The sequence below is a fragment of the Serinus canaria genome, chromosome 1 (genome assembly GCF_022539315.1).
Source record: "Serinus canaria isolate serCan28SL12 chromosome 1, serCan2020, whole genome shotgun sequence".
Lineage (NCBI taxonomy): Eukaryota > Metazoa > Chordata > Aves > Passeriformes > Fringillidae > Serinus > Serinus canaria.
In genome coordinates this window covers 114675043-114689963 of record NC_066313.1, presented here as the reverse complement: position 1 = coordinate 114689963, position 14921 = coordinate 114675043, and the positions used below count along the sequence as shown (strand labels likewise).

At 65.9% G+C, this 14921-nt stretch overlaps 3 protein-coding genes across 8 annotated transcripts; 2 read left to right on the top strand and 1 right to left on the bottom strand.

Annotated features, from left to right (window-relative positions):
• Positions 1 to 5: 5 nt before the first annotated feature.
• On the top strand, positions 6 to 6787 carry LOC103824399 (F-box/WD repeat-containing protein 7-like). Of its 2 annotated transcripts, none has more exons than XM_050974904.1 (13): positions 6 to 204; positions 1267 to 1446; positions 1770 to 2084; positions 2380 to 2462; positions 2794 to 2932; positions 3237 to 3371; positions 3489 to 3582; positions 3663 to 3799; positions 4468 to 4581; positions 4813 to 4994; positions 5102 to 5327; positions 5882 to 6092; positions 6340 to 6787. In XM_050974904.1, the coding sequence occupies exons 1-13, from the start codon at positions 82 to 84 to the stop codon at positions 6606 to 6608; spliced, it is 2208 nt and encodes a 735-aa protein (XP_050830861.1). In that variant the 5' UTR covers positions 6 to 81; the 3' UTR covers positions 6609 to 6787. The 2 variants fall into 2 exon arrangements, with proteins under 2 accessions (XP_050830861.1, XP_030090902.2); XM_030235042.2 differs by having other exon boundaries at positions 7 to 204; positions 3459 to 3582.
• Positions 6788 to 7182: 395 nt separating this feature from the next.
• Positions 7183 to 8208, bottom strand: TIMM10B (translocase of inner mitochondrial membrane 10B). The gene is made up of 3 exons (XM_030234692.2): positions 8074 to 8208; positions 7734 to 7829; positions 7183 to 7656 (listed from the first exon to the last, which is right to left on the bottom strand). The coding sequence occupies exons 1-3, from the start codon at positions 8110 to 8112 to the stop codon at positions 7450 to 7452; spliced, it is 342 nt and encodes a 113-aa protein (XP_030090552.1). The 5' UTR covers positions 8113 to 8208; the 3' UTR covers positions 7183 to 7449.
• On the top strand, positions 8209 to 13780 carry ARFIP2 (ADP ribosylation factor interacting protein 2). 5 transcript variants are annotated; one of them, XM_050977695.1, is made up of 9 exons: positions 8209 to 8294; positions 9174 to 9281; positions 9374 to 9482; positions 10360 to 10470; positions 10987 to 11102; positions 11219 to 11440; positions 11804 to 11961; positions 12041 to 12215; positions 12549 to 13780. In XM_050977695.1, the coding sequence occupies exons 2-9, from the start codon at positions 9183 to 9185 to the stop codon at positions 12702 to 12704; spliced, it is 1146 nt and encodes a 381-aa protein (XP_050833652.1). In that variant the 5' UTR covers positions 8209 to 8294; positions 9174 to 9182; the 3' UTR covers positions 12705 to 13780. The 5 variants fall into 5 exon arrangements, with proteins under 5 accessions (XP_050833652.1, XP_050833654.1, XP_050833647.1 ...); XM_050977697.1 differs by having other exon boundaries at positions 8270 to 8329; XM_050977690.1 differs by lacking the exon at positions 8209 to 8294 and adding an exon at positions 8357 to 8830.
• The last annotated feature ends 1141 nt before the right edge of the window (positions 13781 to 14921 follow it).

The window sequence follows — 14921 nt, the reverse complement described above, 5'->3', positions numbered from 1 at the left end:
TACGTTTGCGCGACTGTGCGAGCCAGGTCCGCGCCTGCGCGGTGCTGTGGGGCCTGCGCGGCGGCAGCGCCCGGTACCGGGATGTCGGGGCCGGGCCCCGCCGGGGCCAAGCTCGACATCAACCGCGCCGGCGTGGCCGAGCTGGAGGGCGCCCTTAGCGGCATCGGCCGCCGCCGCGCCCGCGGTATCGTCCGCAAGAGAGAGGTGCGGGGGGTCGGAGGGGGGGAGCGGCGGGGACGGCACCCCGCGGTGAGCCACCGGGGCCGGGACCCCGAAGCCGGGCGGCCGTGGCGGGGGCCGCGGGAGGAGTGTGGGGGCGACAGCGCTGTTTCCGTGGTAATAGCCGGGGCAGGTGGGGGGCCGGGATCCCTGAGTCCCGCCCCGAGCCCACGGAGCCGGGCGAGCGTAGCCGCCCTCGGTGCTGCCGAGCCCCGGCGGGGAACCGGGGGAACGGGACTGGCCCCGCCCCCCGGCGGCTTCCGAGCGCCGTCACCGGCGATGGTGGGGCGCGACCCTGCGGCGAGCGGTGCCCCGGCCGGGAGCGGAGGGAGCGGCGCCGCGGGCCCCAGCCCGGCGGGCGCGGCAGCGGCAGCCGTGCCCTGATGCCACAGGGATGGGCAGCGCCGCGGCCGGGCGAGGCAGGGCTGGGAGCGCTTGGCATGTTTGGGGCTCGAAGAGGAGGTGGAAGGGTGGATGTCCGAGTGCTGTGGACACATACGCTCGGTAGTACCGGGAGGCGGGAGGGCAGAAAGCGGTGATTCAAAGGCAGGGTGGTCTGGAGCTGGGCCTGTCCCGGGCGGTGCTGCTATTGCAGCCCTTTGCGGGGAGCAGCAGCAGCACCGTCAAACGAGCCCTGCCGGGTCAGAAGGGCCAGTCGGGCCCTTCCCGGGCTACGCTGGTTGTCTGTCCAGTCCTGCCCCGGGACAGCCCCGCCTGCCGGGTTCCTCCCATGGCAGGCGCTCTGGGAGCCGTGCAGGGTGACGGCCGGCAGCTGATCCCAGGTCGGGGCCGGGCAGTGCCCGGAGTCCCGCGGGACCGTGGGTGCCTCACATGTGTGTATTTGCATGTGTCCAGCTGTTCCCCTGCCCTGGAGCTGCAGCCTCGCTCCCCATCCTGCTCATCTCGGGGGCACAGTGCTGCTGCCCCAGCTGGCAGCTTTGGGCTACTGCCCCCCTTTCACAGCGCTGACTCTTCTCCGCGGGGCCGCTTGGGCAGGGGGCTCTGGGAGCAGGAGGGATTCTGGGCAGGGCTGACTTCCCTCTGCAGGAGCTGAAGGGCTTCACTTGCTTGGATGACCTGCTTCATGTCAAGGGCATTACCACACGCATCCTGGAGCTCAACAGCCAGCGCATGACATGCCGGCGGTGCCCCGCCCCCGAGGGGCCCCCACGGGCCAGCCCCACTTCCCTGGGGGACAGTGAGGACCACAGGGCACCTGCGGCACAGGTAGGTGCGGAAGGGTTCCTGCTGCCAAGTGCAAGGATGAGGGAGGAGGTCTGGCTCTGGGAGCCTTAGGGGGAGCTTTTGTCTAGCAAACAGAGCTGGAGAATTGTGGAGGAGCTTGTGGTTGTGGTTGCCCTGCAGCCCCCACAGTGCTGTTGGGTGGAGCCCCTGTGCTGCAGGGCCCTGGCTGTCACTGGCAGCTATCCAGCAGCGCTCCCAGCCCCTGCCCTGCTCCTGGTCTCCAGCAGGAGACTGGAGGTCTCTCCAAGGCTCTGCTCCAAGGCTGGTGCAGAGTCAGCCTTGCTCCCTACCTTTTCCCTGCTCAGGTGGTGGCTGAGGAGGAGGAAGAGGAGGAGGAGGAGGCGCCAGGGCCCTGGGAGCCAGAGCGCCCCTGGAAGGGTACCCCCAGGTCCAGAGCAGACCCTGATGGTTCTGGGGGGCAGGGACCACAGGAGCCCCCCAGGTCCACCAGGGAGGAGGAGGAGGAAGAAGAGGAGGAGGAGGAGGAGGAAGGGAGCTGCTGCAGCGAGGAGGGGGAAGACAGCAGCAACGTATACCTGTACTACACGCTGGGAGAGCGGTGGATCGACTACCTGCAGCGCACTGGGGACGGGGGCCTGCTGCGGCATCTGCGCCCCAAGGTGCCCAGGGGCTGGGGTTCCATGGGGCCTGGCTGCTGGGGCTGGGGAAAGAGATGCTGCCCCAGTCCCCCATGCAGATCCCTGCCCTGCATGGGGGTCCTTTGTTGCTGTATGGACCCTGAAGGGAGAAAGTGGGAGCAGGTGGGGGTCTGCCCCATACCTCTGGGCAGGAGGCCTGCAGGGGTAGGTTCTGGATGGTGGCCTGTAGGGGTCTGCCAGGATCAGCTGTGGGAAGGGGGGCTGCAGTGGTCTGATCTGGGTTTCTCCAGCCACTCCAACTTGCTGTGTCCCACAGATGAAGCGGAAGTCAGAGAATGGGCCAGATGGCCGGGCCTTGTCCCCTGGGAAGAAGCTGTGCAAGGGCTCTGACTATGGCAGGTGAGGGTAGGGGGGGGCTCTGAGTGCAGCTGGTGAAGGGTGTTCTGTGTGCTGAGGCAACACATAGCTTCTGCTGCTGAGGATGGTGGAGCCACTTGGGTTGGGCAGGTCTTGGCCCAGGGAGATCCAGCAGTTGCCTGTCTGCTGAGCAGGCTGGGCTGTGTGTCTGGACAAGGGGTCATCAGGGTGGGAGCAAGGAGAAGGGGTCAGTGGGGTGGAGCTCCCACTGGCAGGAGCCAGTTCCAAGAGGCTCTGGAGCACTGTGGCCCAGAGCAGTGCTGGCATGTGCCAGCTGTGCCATGGCCTCACCTGTGCCTGGTGTTTCTCTCAGGACACTGGGTCCCTGTACACCCAGCCCCACGACCACCTTTGGGGACCTGCGCAATGCCAAGGTGGGGCAGGCTCGGCGCCGGCGCATCCCCTCAGTGGCCCCCCCACCTGAGCTACAGGACTGGCTCCGCACCTTCCAGGTATGGCTCACCTGGTAGCTCCAGGCAGCCTGGGTATGATGGGAGGGAGCCAACCCTGAGGGATCCCTACGATGGGCAGGGATTGGGCCCACAGTGGATTTTGGGTAGTTTTGCTTGTGTGAGGAAGCACAAAGAAGGTTTCAGCCCTGGCTAGGTGTGGTGTCACCTGTCACACAGCACCTGTGGCCCACCAAACTCCCACCTGCCTCAGGCTCCTGGCCTGGGACAAGAGGCTTGGCTGCCAGGGCTGTGGCTGGGCTAGCTGGGGACACAGAGCCAGGGGTCACTGGGGGTCCCTCTGCAGCGCTGGAGCGGCCCCGAGAAGCTGCTGGCCCTGGATGAGCTCATTGACCGCTGCGAGCCAGCACAGATCAAGTACATGATGCAGGTCATCGAGCCCCAGTTCCAGCGAGACTTCATCTCCCTGCTGCCCAAGGAGGTGAGTGAAGCTTGGAGACCAGGGCCTGGCCTGGCCTGGCCTGACATCCCCCCCGGTGACCCCTCTGTGACCCTTATCCCCCTACAGCTGGCCCTGTATGTCTTGTCTTTCCTGGAGCCACGGGACCTGCTGCGTGCCGCCCAGACTTGCCGCTACTGGAGGGTCCTGGCCGAGGACAATCTGCTGTGGAGGGAGAAGTGCCGTGAGGAAGGTGAGGGCCCTCCCTGGTGGAGGCTGAGGGGCCACCCCAGGCTTGACCCAGGTGAGGCAGTGCTGTATTGTCCCGTGCAGGGATCGAGGAGCCCCTACACCTGCGGAAGCGGCGCCTGCTCAGCCCTGGATTCATGTACAGCCCCTGGAAATTTGCCTTCCTGCGCCAGCACCGCATTGACATGAACTGGCGCAGTGGGGAGCTGCGGCCTCCCAAGGTGGGTCTGGGTGTCCCTGGGTACAGGCTCCTGGAAGCTGTGGTCCCCAAGGTGAGCCTGGGAGTGCCCCTGCCAGGGGCAGACCCTGGAGAGCTGAAGGGCTGGTGGGGAGTCCCTCTGGGGACAGACCCCCAGGTCACTGATATGGGGAAGCTGGTACAGAATCTGCCATGGGGGTCAGATCCGGCTTGCTCAGAGCAGTGAGAGCAGCAGAAATGAGTTTTCCTGAGTCTGGGGAAGGGGGTCCCTTCCTTTGCCCCTGTCCAAGGCCCCATGTGGGGCTGCAGCCAGCTCCAGCACATAGGGAAGGTACAGAGTCACAGGGCTCAACTGTGTTCTGTGCAGGGTCTCAGGACCCTGGTGATCTCTCTCTGGGGGTCCCTCCTGCCCCTGGGCAGAGTCCCCACCATCCCTTCTCTTGCTGCTGGGTTCCTGAGCCCCCCACTCCCTATTCTCCTGTAACACCTGCCCCTGCAGCAGCTGTCAGACACACTACACACCCCAACTCTGCTGCTCTGCAGAAGCATGAGGGTCTGCAGGTGATTTGGAGACCCGTCTGCCTTTCCTCTCCACAGCTCCTGCTGCCTTCCCACTGCTCATGGTGTTGAGGGGGGTCCTGCTGGCTGAGGGGACCACACTGCCCCCCACACACTTCTGTACTTCCACAGGTACTGAAGGGCCACGATGACCATGTGATCACCTGCCTGCAGTTCTGTGGGAATCGCATAGTAAGCGGCTCTGATGACAACACGCTCAAAGTGTGGTCAGCTGTCACAGGGGAGGTGAGTGTCACTGTCACCAGGGAAGTGAGTGTGGAATTGTCACCGGTGCCACAGGGGTTTAGGGCAGGGACCATCTCCCTGTGCTGGGCACAGGTGGGGCTACGCCCTGACTCCTGGGGTCAGTTTGGGCCCTTTATGACAAGGACACGGAGTTGTGCTGGTCCTCTGTGCTGTTTCAGGGGCGGGGAGGTGTGAGAGGCTCACCTGTCCCTCATGTCCTGTTCCCCACAGTGTGTGCAGACGCTGGTGGGCCACACTGGGGGGGTTTGGTCCTCCCAGATGAGGGACAGCATTGTCATCAGTGGCTCCACTGACCGCACACTGAAGGTGTGGAACGCTGACAGCGGCGAGTGTGTGCACACACTGTACGGACACACCTCCACCGTGCGCTGCATGCACCTGCACGGCAACAGGTATAGCAGGGGCCGAGGTGCTGGGCGAGGGGGGATATCCACGGGGCTGGGGCTGCTTATCCCAGGCTGCCCTGGCAGCTGGCCCCCAGGTGTCCCCTCATCTGCAGGGTGGTGAGTGGCTCCCGGGATGCCACGCTGCGGCTCTGGGACATCGAGACAGGGCAGTGCCTGCACGTGCTGATGGGCCACGTGGCAGCAGTGCGCTGTGTCCAGTATGATGGCAACAAGGTAGTCAGTGGTGCCTACGACTACACGGTCAAGGTGTGGGATCCTGAGAGTGAGAGCTGCACCCACACACTGCAGGGGCACACCAACCGTGTCTACTCTCTGCAGGTACGGCCCCGCACACATCCCTCCTGCTGCTTCCCCCTCCCAGCTCACCTGCCCTCCCGCTCCTTCAGGTACAACCTCGCAGGTACAACCTGCCCTCCCTGCTCCCTCAGGTACAACCTGCCTTCCTGCTGGCTTGCCCTATCACTCCCCTGCCTTCCAGTAATGGGCACAAGCTGTGCCAAAGGTCCCACATGTGCTGTAGGGACAACTAGGCTGTGCCTGTGTCATGCAAGGCCCTGTGAGCTTTGCAGGGACACATGTGCCCTGAAAGGGATGCATCTGCCCTGCAAGGACACATGGACCATGTTTGTGTCCTGTGGGGACAGTCTCTGCCCCCCTGCCCCCACTTCCTACACACACAGGCTGTGGACACAAACACTCCTCCATGCCCCTTCCCTGGAGCATTTCTACAGTCCAAAAAGCCAAGAGATGTGTGAGCCTGTCTCATCTGCTGAACTGGTGTCTCTGGTGGTGGTGCTGGAACTGGGGGTGCTGTATCCCAAACCAGAGATACTCTGTCCTCGGTACTGAGCTGGACCCCTTCTCTGTGGCAGTTTGATGGGACACACATTGTGAGTGGATCCCTGGACACATCGATCCGCGTGTGGGATGTGGAGAGTGGAAACTGCCTGCACACACTCATGGGGCACCAGTCCCTCACCAGCGGGATGGAGCTACGCGACAACATCCTCGTGTCCGGCAACGCCGACTCCACTGTCAAGATCTGGGACATCAAGACGGGGCAGTGCCTGCAGACACTGCAGGGTAAGAGGGGATTCCTCACCCTTGGGGGCAGCAGGGAGTTCCCTGCACCAGGGGGCTGGGAAGGGGCAGCTCTCTCCCTTGGGAGGTGGGTGGGAGGGAGCTCCTTGCCCTTGGGGCTGGGTTGGATGTGAGCTGCCAGTGGACTGAGTCATGTGTGTTCCTGAGGAGCCAGGGCTGGGTGGCTCTGCGGTGCCGTGTCACACCGGTGAGCGTCACAGGTGTGATGCTCACCGGTGCCTCCCCATAGGCCCCAGCAAGCACCAGAGCGCTGTCACCTGCCTGCAGTTCAGCTCCAAGTTCGTGGTGACCAGCTCGGACGATGGGACGGTGAAGCTGTGGGACCTGAAGACAGGGGAGTTTGTGCGGAACCTGGTGGCCCTGGAGAGCGGCGGCTCCGGGGGGGTGGTGTGGCGCATCCGTGCCTCCAACACAAAGCTGGTGTGCGCCGTGGGCAGCCGCAATGGCACCGAGGAGACCAAGCTGCTGGTGCTGGACTTTGACGTGGACCTGAAGTGACCCCGGCCAGCCCAGGGGTCCCGCGGGAGGGGTGGCCCCGGCGCAGGCGCTGGCCCCCGCGGGCAGGACAGAGGGGAGGCCGGGCCGGGCCGGGCCTTATTTATATGCGCGGGAGTGCCCGGCCGGGCTGCAGGAGCATGTTTTGTACATGGAATATATCAATTTATTTCTGTACTGGGGCTAGTGCTTACCTGCCCAAAGCCCTGTCCTGGGCCCGCAGCTGACACCCTCTGCCCAGGGGCTGTAGCGGGGAGAGAAGAGGGCAGGCTCTCCCAGGGACCACACACACACACACGCCCTTAGCTGGTGGGCACTGGCCTGGCAGCACCTGGCATCCACCCACCTTGCCCCCTGACACTGCTCTGAGTGGCTGCTCTGCACCAGTCAGGTGTAGTGAGAATGTTCAGGGCCCCACAGTGTCCCGGTGATCACAGTGCACCGGCTGGGAAAGGTTTGTCTCACATCTAGGTGCAATTCCCTGAACTCCCAGTTGTGCCATGGGCTCCCCCCAACACAGCCCAGAGGAAACAGAGGCCAGGGTTCTGATGCCCTCCCCACGTGTCACACTAAGCCATTATTGTGAAAATGTTTTATTGGTACTCACAGTCCACTTCCCAGAAATCCACAACCAGGAGGGCTAGGGCGGCCTTCCCCCCGTTCCTGTGCCCCCCATCCCTGGTGCCCGGCACAGCTCAGCCGCTGCTCGGGGCTCCCGGGGCCCAGCGCAATGCTGCTCCAGCCTGGGGCTCCATGCAGCAAGGATGCAGCCGCTCCGGCCGGTACAGGGCCGGGCTGCTGCCAGTCGCGTCCGACGGCCGCGGAGAGCTGCGGCCAGCTGCTGCTACGTGCCGGCAGCAGGAGCGCCTTCCGAGGGCTCCGCGGGGCCCGGCGCCGGCTCAGGGGAGGCCGGCGGTCCGGATGGCCCCGCTGGAGCCCCGTGCTCGGCGGCGCGGCGCTGCAGCAGCGCCGGCACCAGCCCCACGTAGGCGCCCATCAGGCGGTGGTTGGCGCGGACCAGCCTGGCGGCGCAGCTGTCCAAACACGACTCCTGCGGGGGACAGGGCGTCAGGGGGCGGCGGACACCCGGCCTGCGACCCCCGGCTGTGGGCCCCGTGCCCTGCTCACCTCGCGGCCCGTGAGCAGCCGGTAGTTGAGGTTGCAGACACAGTGGCGGAAGCAGAGCTCGGTCATGCGGTTGTAGACCAGCAGGAAGTCCCGCAGCTGGGGAGCAGGCGCGGGTCACACCAGGCGGACCGGTCCGGGACCCCCCGCGAGTTCCGGCGTGCCCCCCGGCCAGCCCGGGTCCCTTCCAGGGCCCCGCCGGTTCTCCCGCGAACCCGGCACCTCAAGGTCCCATGGCCGGGACACGCCGGGACGCGCCACCCCACCGACAGCCCCGGCACCACCCATGACGGCCTCGGGGGACACGCCGCCCCCAGCCCCCCACCCCCGGCCCGAGGCTCACGCTGCGGAGCTGCTGCCGGTGCTCGGCCGCCGGGTCCATCCCGGGCCCTGGCCGGGCCGGGTCCCTCCGCGCCCGCGGGACCACCCGCCGAACTCCCAGTACGTCACTTCCGCTCGGCTCAGCGATGACGCCACTTCCGGGCTCTTGACGCCACTTTCGGCGCGTCCGGGCCGAGGCGGAGCGGGAGCGGCGCGGGGGGGCCCGGCGGGGCCGGGGCGCAGGTGGGGCCGGGGGCGGACCGGGCAGGCCGGACAGGGTGAGCGGCCGCGGGGCCGGTGGAACCGGGCCGGGAGAGCCCCGGGAGCGAGGCCGGGGCCGCCGCCGCCCTCTGGGGCCGGTTCCGGCAGGAGCGGTCCCCGGGGGTTCCCTCGGAGGTCGGTCCCGTCCCGGGGCCTTGCCGTGCGTGGCTGCGGACAGTCCGTTCCGACGCTGCCCCCGTCAGCTGGAGGCTGTGGGACTGCGGGGCTGTTCTCCGGCGAGGACGGCCCTGGCCGGTGACGGTCTCTGCCCGCGGGGTTCGACCCTAGAGATGGGCCGGGCCCTGTGCGCGCCGGGGAGGGGACAGGTCGCGGGTAACGGGTTCTCGGGATCCCGCCCCGGGCCCCGCCTGCTGTGGAATGTGCCCGGACCGGTCCGGGCGCAGCGGGGCCCCCCCGCTCTCCTGCGGACGTGGCTCCGGGCGCCCTCCTGGCCGGAGCCGTGCTGGGAGCCGCCAGTGCCGCTGTCCCGGGCAGAGTCTGCGGGGATCCCCGGCGGGGTTTGTGAGCGGGAGCACGGCGTGCGGCCCGAGGGGAGGGGGAGCTCGGGAGTCCTGGGATCGATGGAGTGAGAGCCACGGTGGGGTCGGCACCTCTGGGATGTGCCACCCTGCGGGTCCGTTCTGGGAGCCAGGGGTGTCCCGGGGGGCGGCCGAGCCGGGCTAGACAGCTGCTGCCGGAGGCCCTGCGCAGGGGGCAGCCTCTGCTCGGTGCCAGCAGCTGCCGATGTGGGCCCTTCCCTGCGCTGTAGCCTCCTGCTGTCCCAGCACGGCCCCGCGGGTACTGCTGGTGCCCCGGCCGGGCGGGGGTCCTGGCCCCAGCACCACGTCTGTGTCCCTGCAGGCCCTGAGGATGTCGGACGGGATCCTGAGCAAGGCAGCCACCATGGAGATCCCCATCAGCAGCAACGGGGACACCAGCAGCCTGCCTGAGGACGATGGCCTTGAGCAGGTCCAGGGCTCGGGAACCCCGGGGGTGTTTGGGGCTGTACCAAGGCTGTGCTGTCTCTGCATCTCAGCCTCCTGTGCTCATGTGCCCCTCAGGACCTGCAGCAGGTGATGGTGTCGGGACCCAACCTGAACGAGACCAGCATCGTGTCAGGTGGCTACGGGGGCACAGCCGAGGGCATCATCCCCACGGGCACCATCAAAGGTACTGGGGCTGCCTTTGGAGGGAGTGGGAGCATCGTGGAACAGAGGGGTCAGCTCCCCTCAGTGCCCCTGACTCATGACACAAGGCTGTGCCACGGCCTAGCCAGGGTGTCTCCTGGGGGGGCTTGGGTTCTGTGCGGGGGCAGCGTGTGGGGCTGTGTGCTGATGGCAGAGCAGGGGCTGCTGCCCCAGCTCCCCTCTCCCTGGGCTGGATTGCTCCCCTATCACAGGGTGGGGTCTCTGCTGGGAATTTCCATCCCCTTGGTCAGGACATCCCTGTGGGATTCTGAGTCTCTGCTGTGCTGGAGGATCCCAGGTCTGTCCTGGTCCCTGTGGCGTGGGAGCTCTGGAGTGTGCTGGGGATGATGGGGAAGGCAGGAGGCCCTGAGCCCACACCCTCCTGACCCCTTCTTGCTGTCCCAGCGAGGCCAACTGGGCTCTGCATCCCAGGAGACCTGGCACCACTGTCCTTGTTTCACGCAGACCTCTCCCTGATGGTTCCCCCAGGGCTTGAGGAAGGTCCGTATGGGCAGAGAGGGCGAGTGCACGTGTGTGTGCTTCCCCGGAGCACCACTGCTGCTGGCCCGGTGTCCTTGTGTCTCTGTGTCCCCGTGACACCAGGCCTACCCAGCCCTTGAGGTGCAGAGATTCCTGCCCAGGGCCAGAGGTGGGGGGTTCCTGGGCTGGGGGAGTCCCATCTGTGTGGCTGTAGCCATGTCTCTGGGTTCCAATGCTCACCTGCTGCCATTGCTCTCCCGCTGCCGCCCGCCCGCGCACTCGTCCCTGTCCCCTGCCCCCGTCCCCTCTGCCCTGGCTACCCCACTGTCCCATGCCCTGTGCCCCCGCCCTGTCCTGCCCCACCCTGCTCGGCCCCGCAGCCCCCCCGTTTCCAGGCTCTCTTGTCCACCCTCACCCCCCCCGAGGACCATCGGTGCCCCCCAGCGCGCCCGCTGCCCGCAGGATGGCCCGCCCGGCCGCGGCTCCCGCAGGTACGGCGCCCCTCGCTCCGCCCCGGGCGTCCCGTGGCTCTGGGGGCCCGGGCCTCCCGAGGGACATTGGTAAGAGTCCCCGTGGCAGCTGTGTCATGGCCAGAGCCTGGTGCTGGTGCTGATCCTTGTGCTGGGACAGAGGACAGCGCTGATGGGCCCAGGGGCTCAGAGGTGGGTCCTGACCATGGGGGCCCACTCCGCCCCTGAGCCTACTTGAGGGGCTCCCAGTGCTGCTGGGCAGTGTTCCCCCTGTGTCCAGCCTGGTGAGGGTAGTCAGCAGGATGGGGCAGGGCTTGGTGCAAGTAGAAATGACTGGGCTGGGGTCTGTGCCCTTGTGGGGGACCCTCAGGGGGTCTGGCAGGTGCAGGGTCCTCACTAGGATGCCTGTGTTGGGCATATGCCCAGAACTGGGCATGCTGCTGTGGAAACAGCAGCTCCAGGACTAGGCTGGGGCTGCCCAGTCACCATGGCTGCTGCCCTCCTGGAGCTGGTGCCAGGTTCCTGTCCCTGTGCTAGGCCCCGGGCTGCACCCACCACCCCCTGGACCCCCAGCTGGTGGAGAGGAGGTCGTGCGTGGCATTGCCGTTGAGAAGTTTGACATTGTCAAAAAGTGGGGAATCAACACCTACAAGGTGAGGAGTGAGGGGACACCAGCAGGCCTTCCTGCCCCCCTCCCAAGAGCAGCTGCTCTCAGAGGGGTTTGGGGGACTCACATGTGCCTTGGGGCCCCCGTCTCCCTCTGCTGCAGTGCACCAAGCAGCTGCTCTCGGAGCGGTTCGGCCGGGGGTCCCGCACAGTGGACCTGGAGCTGGAGACCCAGATCGAGCTGCTGCGGGAGACCAAGCGCAAGTACGAGAGCGTCCTGCACCTGGCACGGGCACTCACGGCCCACCTCTACAGCCTCGTGCAGACCCAGCATGCCCTGGGCGACGCCTTTGCTGATCTCAGCCAGAAATCCCCCGAGCTCCAGGTGTGCCAGGGCTAGGGTGACACTGGAGTGAGGGCAGGGACACCAGGACACCCAGGCTGGGGGAGGATGGGGAGTGCCAGGATTTGGAGGGGGCACCTGGACACTAGGGCTGGGGGAGGGCAGGGGTAGCTGGGGCTTGACATTGGGGTTGTGGGGGTCAGGACTTGGGTGGGTCACACTTGGACACCAGGGCAGAAAGGCAATCTGCACAAGAGTGGAAGTTGCGCTGGTGCTGGGCTTGATGGTGCTGCATCATGCTTGGCCTCGATGGTCTCAGGGGGCTTTTCCCCCAGCATCCTTGATGGAGGGGAGTAGGGACGGGATCCGTGGCCCCTCACTGTGCCCCCATCTCCCTGTCCCCAGGAAGAGTTTGGGTACAATGCAGAGACACAGAAGCTGCTGTGCAAGAATGGGGAGACGCTGCTGGGCGCCGTCAACTTCTTTGTGTCCAGCATCAACACCCTGGTCAACAAGACCATGGAGGACACACTCATGACAGTCAAGCAGTACGAGACGGCCAGGTGGGACAGGGAGCTCGGGGGGCTCAGAGCTCCTGCAGAGGCCTGGAGGCAGGTCAGTGATGGCAGGGGTGCCGTGCAGGTTGGAGTATGACGCGTACCGCACGGACCTGGAGGAGCTGAGCATGGGCCCGCGCGACGCCGGCGCCGTGAGCCGCCTGGACGCCGCCCAGAGCCAGTTCCAGAGCCACAAGGACAAGTACGAGAAGCTGCGGGCAGACGTGGCCATCAAGCTCAAATTCTTAGAGGAGAACAAGGTGGGTGCAGGGACGGGAGGTGTGGAGCAGGAATGGGGGCACAGGAATGGGAGATGCAAGACAGAGGTGGGGCACGCAGAGGTGGGGCACATAAGGAGGGGTGTTTGGGACAGGGATTGTGGGGAAGTGCAAGGATAGGAGGGACAGGGATGGGGTTCCTGCAGGGATTTGACAGCCACGTTGGATTTGTCGCTCAAGGACACGAATTGGGTGGAACAGGCAGTGCAGAGGGGGAGTGGTGGCACTCGGGGGGTTTCAGAGGGCTTTCCAACCCCTTTTCTGCGCTGCTGGGGTGGGCTCAGGCCCCCCCAGTCATGATCCCTCCCCCCCCAGATCAAGGTGATGCACAAGCAACTGCTGCTGTTCCACAATGCCATCTCTGCATACTTTGCTGGGAACCAGCAGCAGCTTGAGCAGACCCTCAAGCAGTTCAACATCAAGCTCAAGACCCCCGGCACCGAGAAGCCCTCCTGGCTGGAGGAGCAATGAGCCCCCTGTGCCCCCCCGGATGGGGGAGCACATATGGACCTCAGTTGTGGCCAGGGGCTCGTGGGGACCACAGCCCAGGCCTGGTCTCGGATGGGGGGGGGGCACCAGGTGTGGGGAGCTGCCAGTGGGCTGGGTCCCCCCTCATCCCACAGCCCCTCCTCAGGGCAGGGTGCAGCAGCTCCTCAGCACAGACCCCACACAGCAGACAGCTGGAGCCCCCCCTGCCCCTGACACTCCCAAGGGGGCTCACTGGGCTGCTGCCCCCATACACCCCACTCACCTTGGGGTGAGCCAGGACCTTCCACTGTCCCCCCTCTGCCTCCCTGGGGCAGGATGAAGGTGCGTCCCTCCCAAGCCCACTGCCAGCTTCCACCTGGGGAGCCCCCTGCCCTGTGGCACAGTGGAGCTAGTTGGGGGCGGCACTGGCACAGCCAGGCCCCCCCCCCTGTGTTGGGGAGGGGCTGTGGGGCTGCACCTGGCACCCAGGGGGCTCCTGCTCTGCCCACCAGTGCCAGGGACACCCTGGCCCCCTCCAGGCCGTTCACAGGTGTTTCCAGCCTGGCTGCTCATGCACTCCTGATTCACAGGGGGCTGCACCCCCAAAGACCCCCCTGCTTCCCCAGGGCTGTGGCATCCTGGGCTGGGCTGGTGAGGGGTCCCTGTGCCCTGCTGCTAGTGGCAGCAGGGAGTTGCTGGCCAGGCACAGGTCCCCTGGAACCCTGGGAGAGGACAGGGGGCTCCAAGCAGGGACCAAATGTCAATGGAGGCACAGGGGGTGCACGTGTGTCCATGCATGCCGTGTGCAGGCACACGCGTGTCCCGGGGCTGGAGCACCTGTGCTGCACATGGGGGGCTGGGGTCCTGGCCAGGGTCCACCCCCACCCCATGAGGGGCCCCCCGCCTACCCCTGCACTTGGGCACTTTCTCCTGAGACAAAACTGTTGGTTTTTCATGCTCATTAATTTAACTCGTAATTTAATGTCGGGATCCGACTTCCCCCTGCCCCGCCCTGGTGACGGTCTGACCCCCCAAGCCCCTGACTTCTGTAAAACCCCAATAAATGGTACAGATCAGTGTGTGCCGAGCTACAGCGGGACAAGGAGGGGCTGTACCCTGCGGGCTGGGGCTGCCAGGGTGGGTGGGAGATGGGGGCACGAGCCCCACAAGGGCGAGGACTCTGATGGAGCCCTAGGGCAAAGGGGACTGACTGGCTGCTACGTGTGGGGCCCTAGGCTCAGAAGGGGAATGAGCTGGAGCACGGGAGAGATGGCTCTGTGGGCGAGCAAGGGGCTTGGGGGGACCCTGCTCACTTGTGTCTGGCAAGGGGCACCACCCCTTGCTCCAGCCCCGTGGCACCAGCATGAACTAGGACCAGGTGAGAGTAAATGGGACAGGATGGAGGGTACCGCAGCAGGAGGCTAGGTGGGATCAGCCTGGGGTTCCTGGCACCATCACCACTGTCCCACTGATGGCACTGAGAGCTCGGGAGTCCCACAGAATGGACTTCCCCAAGCCAGGCACTGGGGCTGGTGCCATCCAGTGCCCTCCGTCACCCTTCAACCTATTCCTACTCTAGGAATTGGATTTGTCCTATTGCTGCTCCCCTGGGGCTCCTGGACACCCCCAGAACACTCCCTTCAGAAGATTCCCAGCCCCCCCTGAACCTTCCTCCTGGACACCCTCTCCCTCTGTCCTGGCCCCCTGGAACACTGAAACCCTCCCATGGAGTCCTGCCATTTCCCAGACATGGATGTGGGCAATCCCTGGCCACGCTGAGCTGCTGGGCTCCAGTGGGTGTCTGCCCCCAAGGGATGAGGGCTGTTCCCAGACACCTGCTCTGTGCCCCCAGGCCCATCCATCAGGTCGTGGAGGACACTGGGGAAGGAGCAGGATGGAGCAGCCTCTGGAGGTGAGGGTGGAGGGCCAGAGGAGGTCCTTGGTGGAGGGGAGCCCACGTGATGCTCCTGTGCTGCAGATGTCCCAGCAGCTGATGCCCGCGGTGCTGCAGGTGCCCGTGGGACACGCGGAGCCTCAGCCACCCACTGCTGCTTCTGGTGGTGCTGGCTAGGAGTGGGGGCTTCTGGGGGTGGGTCCCGTGTTCCAGGGCAGGTCACCCCCTATTACCCTCATCATCATCCTTGCTCCCGGGGCACTGTGATGCCTGCACAACCAGGTCTGGCCTGGCTGCGGAACCTTCCAGACACTGAGGCCAAGGTG

Excerpts from the sequence above, each read along its gene's own strand:
- LOC103824399 (XM_030235042.2), top strand. The coding sequence starts at position 82 with ATGTCGGGGCCGGGCCCCGCCGGGGCCAAGCTCGACATCAACCGCGCC. Across the intron at positions 2,085-2,379 it reads TGCGGCATCTGCGCCCCAAG|ATGAAGCGGAAGTCAGAGAA; the intron begins GTGCCCAGGGGC and ends TGTGTCCCACAG. Across the intron at positions 4,995-5,101 it reads ATGCACCTGCACGGCAACAG|GGTGGTGAGTGGCTCCCGGG; the intron begins GTATAGCAGGGG and ends CCTCATCTGCAG.
- TIMM10B (XM_030234692.2), bottom strand. The coding sequence starts at position 8,112 with ATGGACCCGGCGGCCGAGCACCGGCAGCAGCTCCGCAGC. Across the intron at positions 7,830-8,073 it reads ACCGGCAGCAGCTCCGCAGC|CTGCGGGACTTCCTGCTGGT; the intron begins GTGAGCCTCGGG and ends CCTGCTCCCCAG. Across the intron at positions 7,657-7,733 it reads GGCTGCTCACGGGCCGCGAG|GAGTCGTGTTTGGACAGCTG; the intron begins GTGAGCAGGGCA and ends TGTCCCCCGCAG.
- ARFIP2 (XM_050977690.1), top strand. The coding sequence starts at position 8,603 with ATGGGCCGGGCCCTGTGCGCGCCGGGGAGGGGACAGGTCGCGGGTAAC. Across the intron at positions 9,483-10,359 it reads CCCCACGGGCACCATCAAAG|CCCCCCCGTTTCCAGGCTCT; the intron begins GTACTGGGGCTG and ends TCGGCCCCGCAG. Across the intron at positions 11,441-11,803 it reads AGAAATCCCCCGAGCTCCAG|GAAGAGTTTGGGTACAATGC; the intron begins GTGTGCCAGGGC and ends CCCTGTCCCCAG.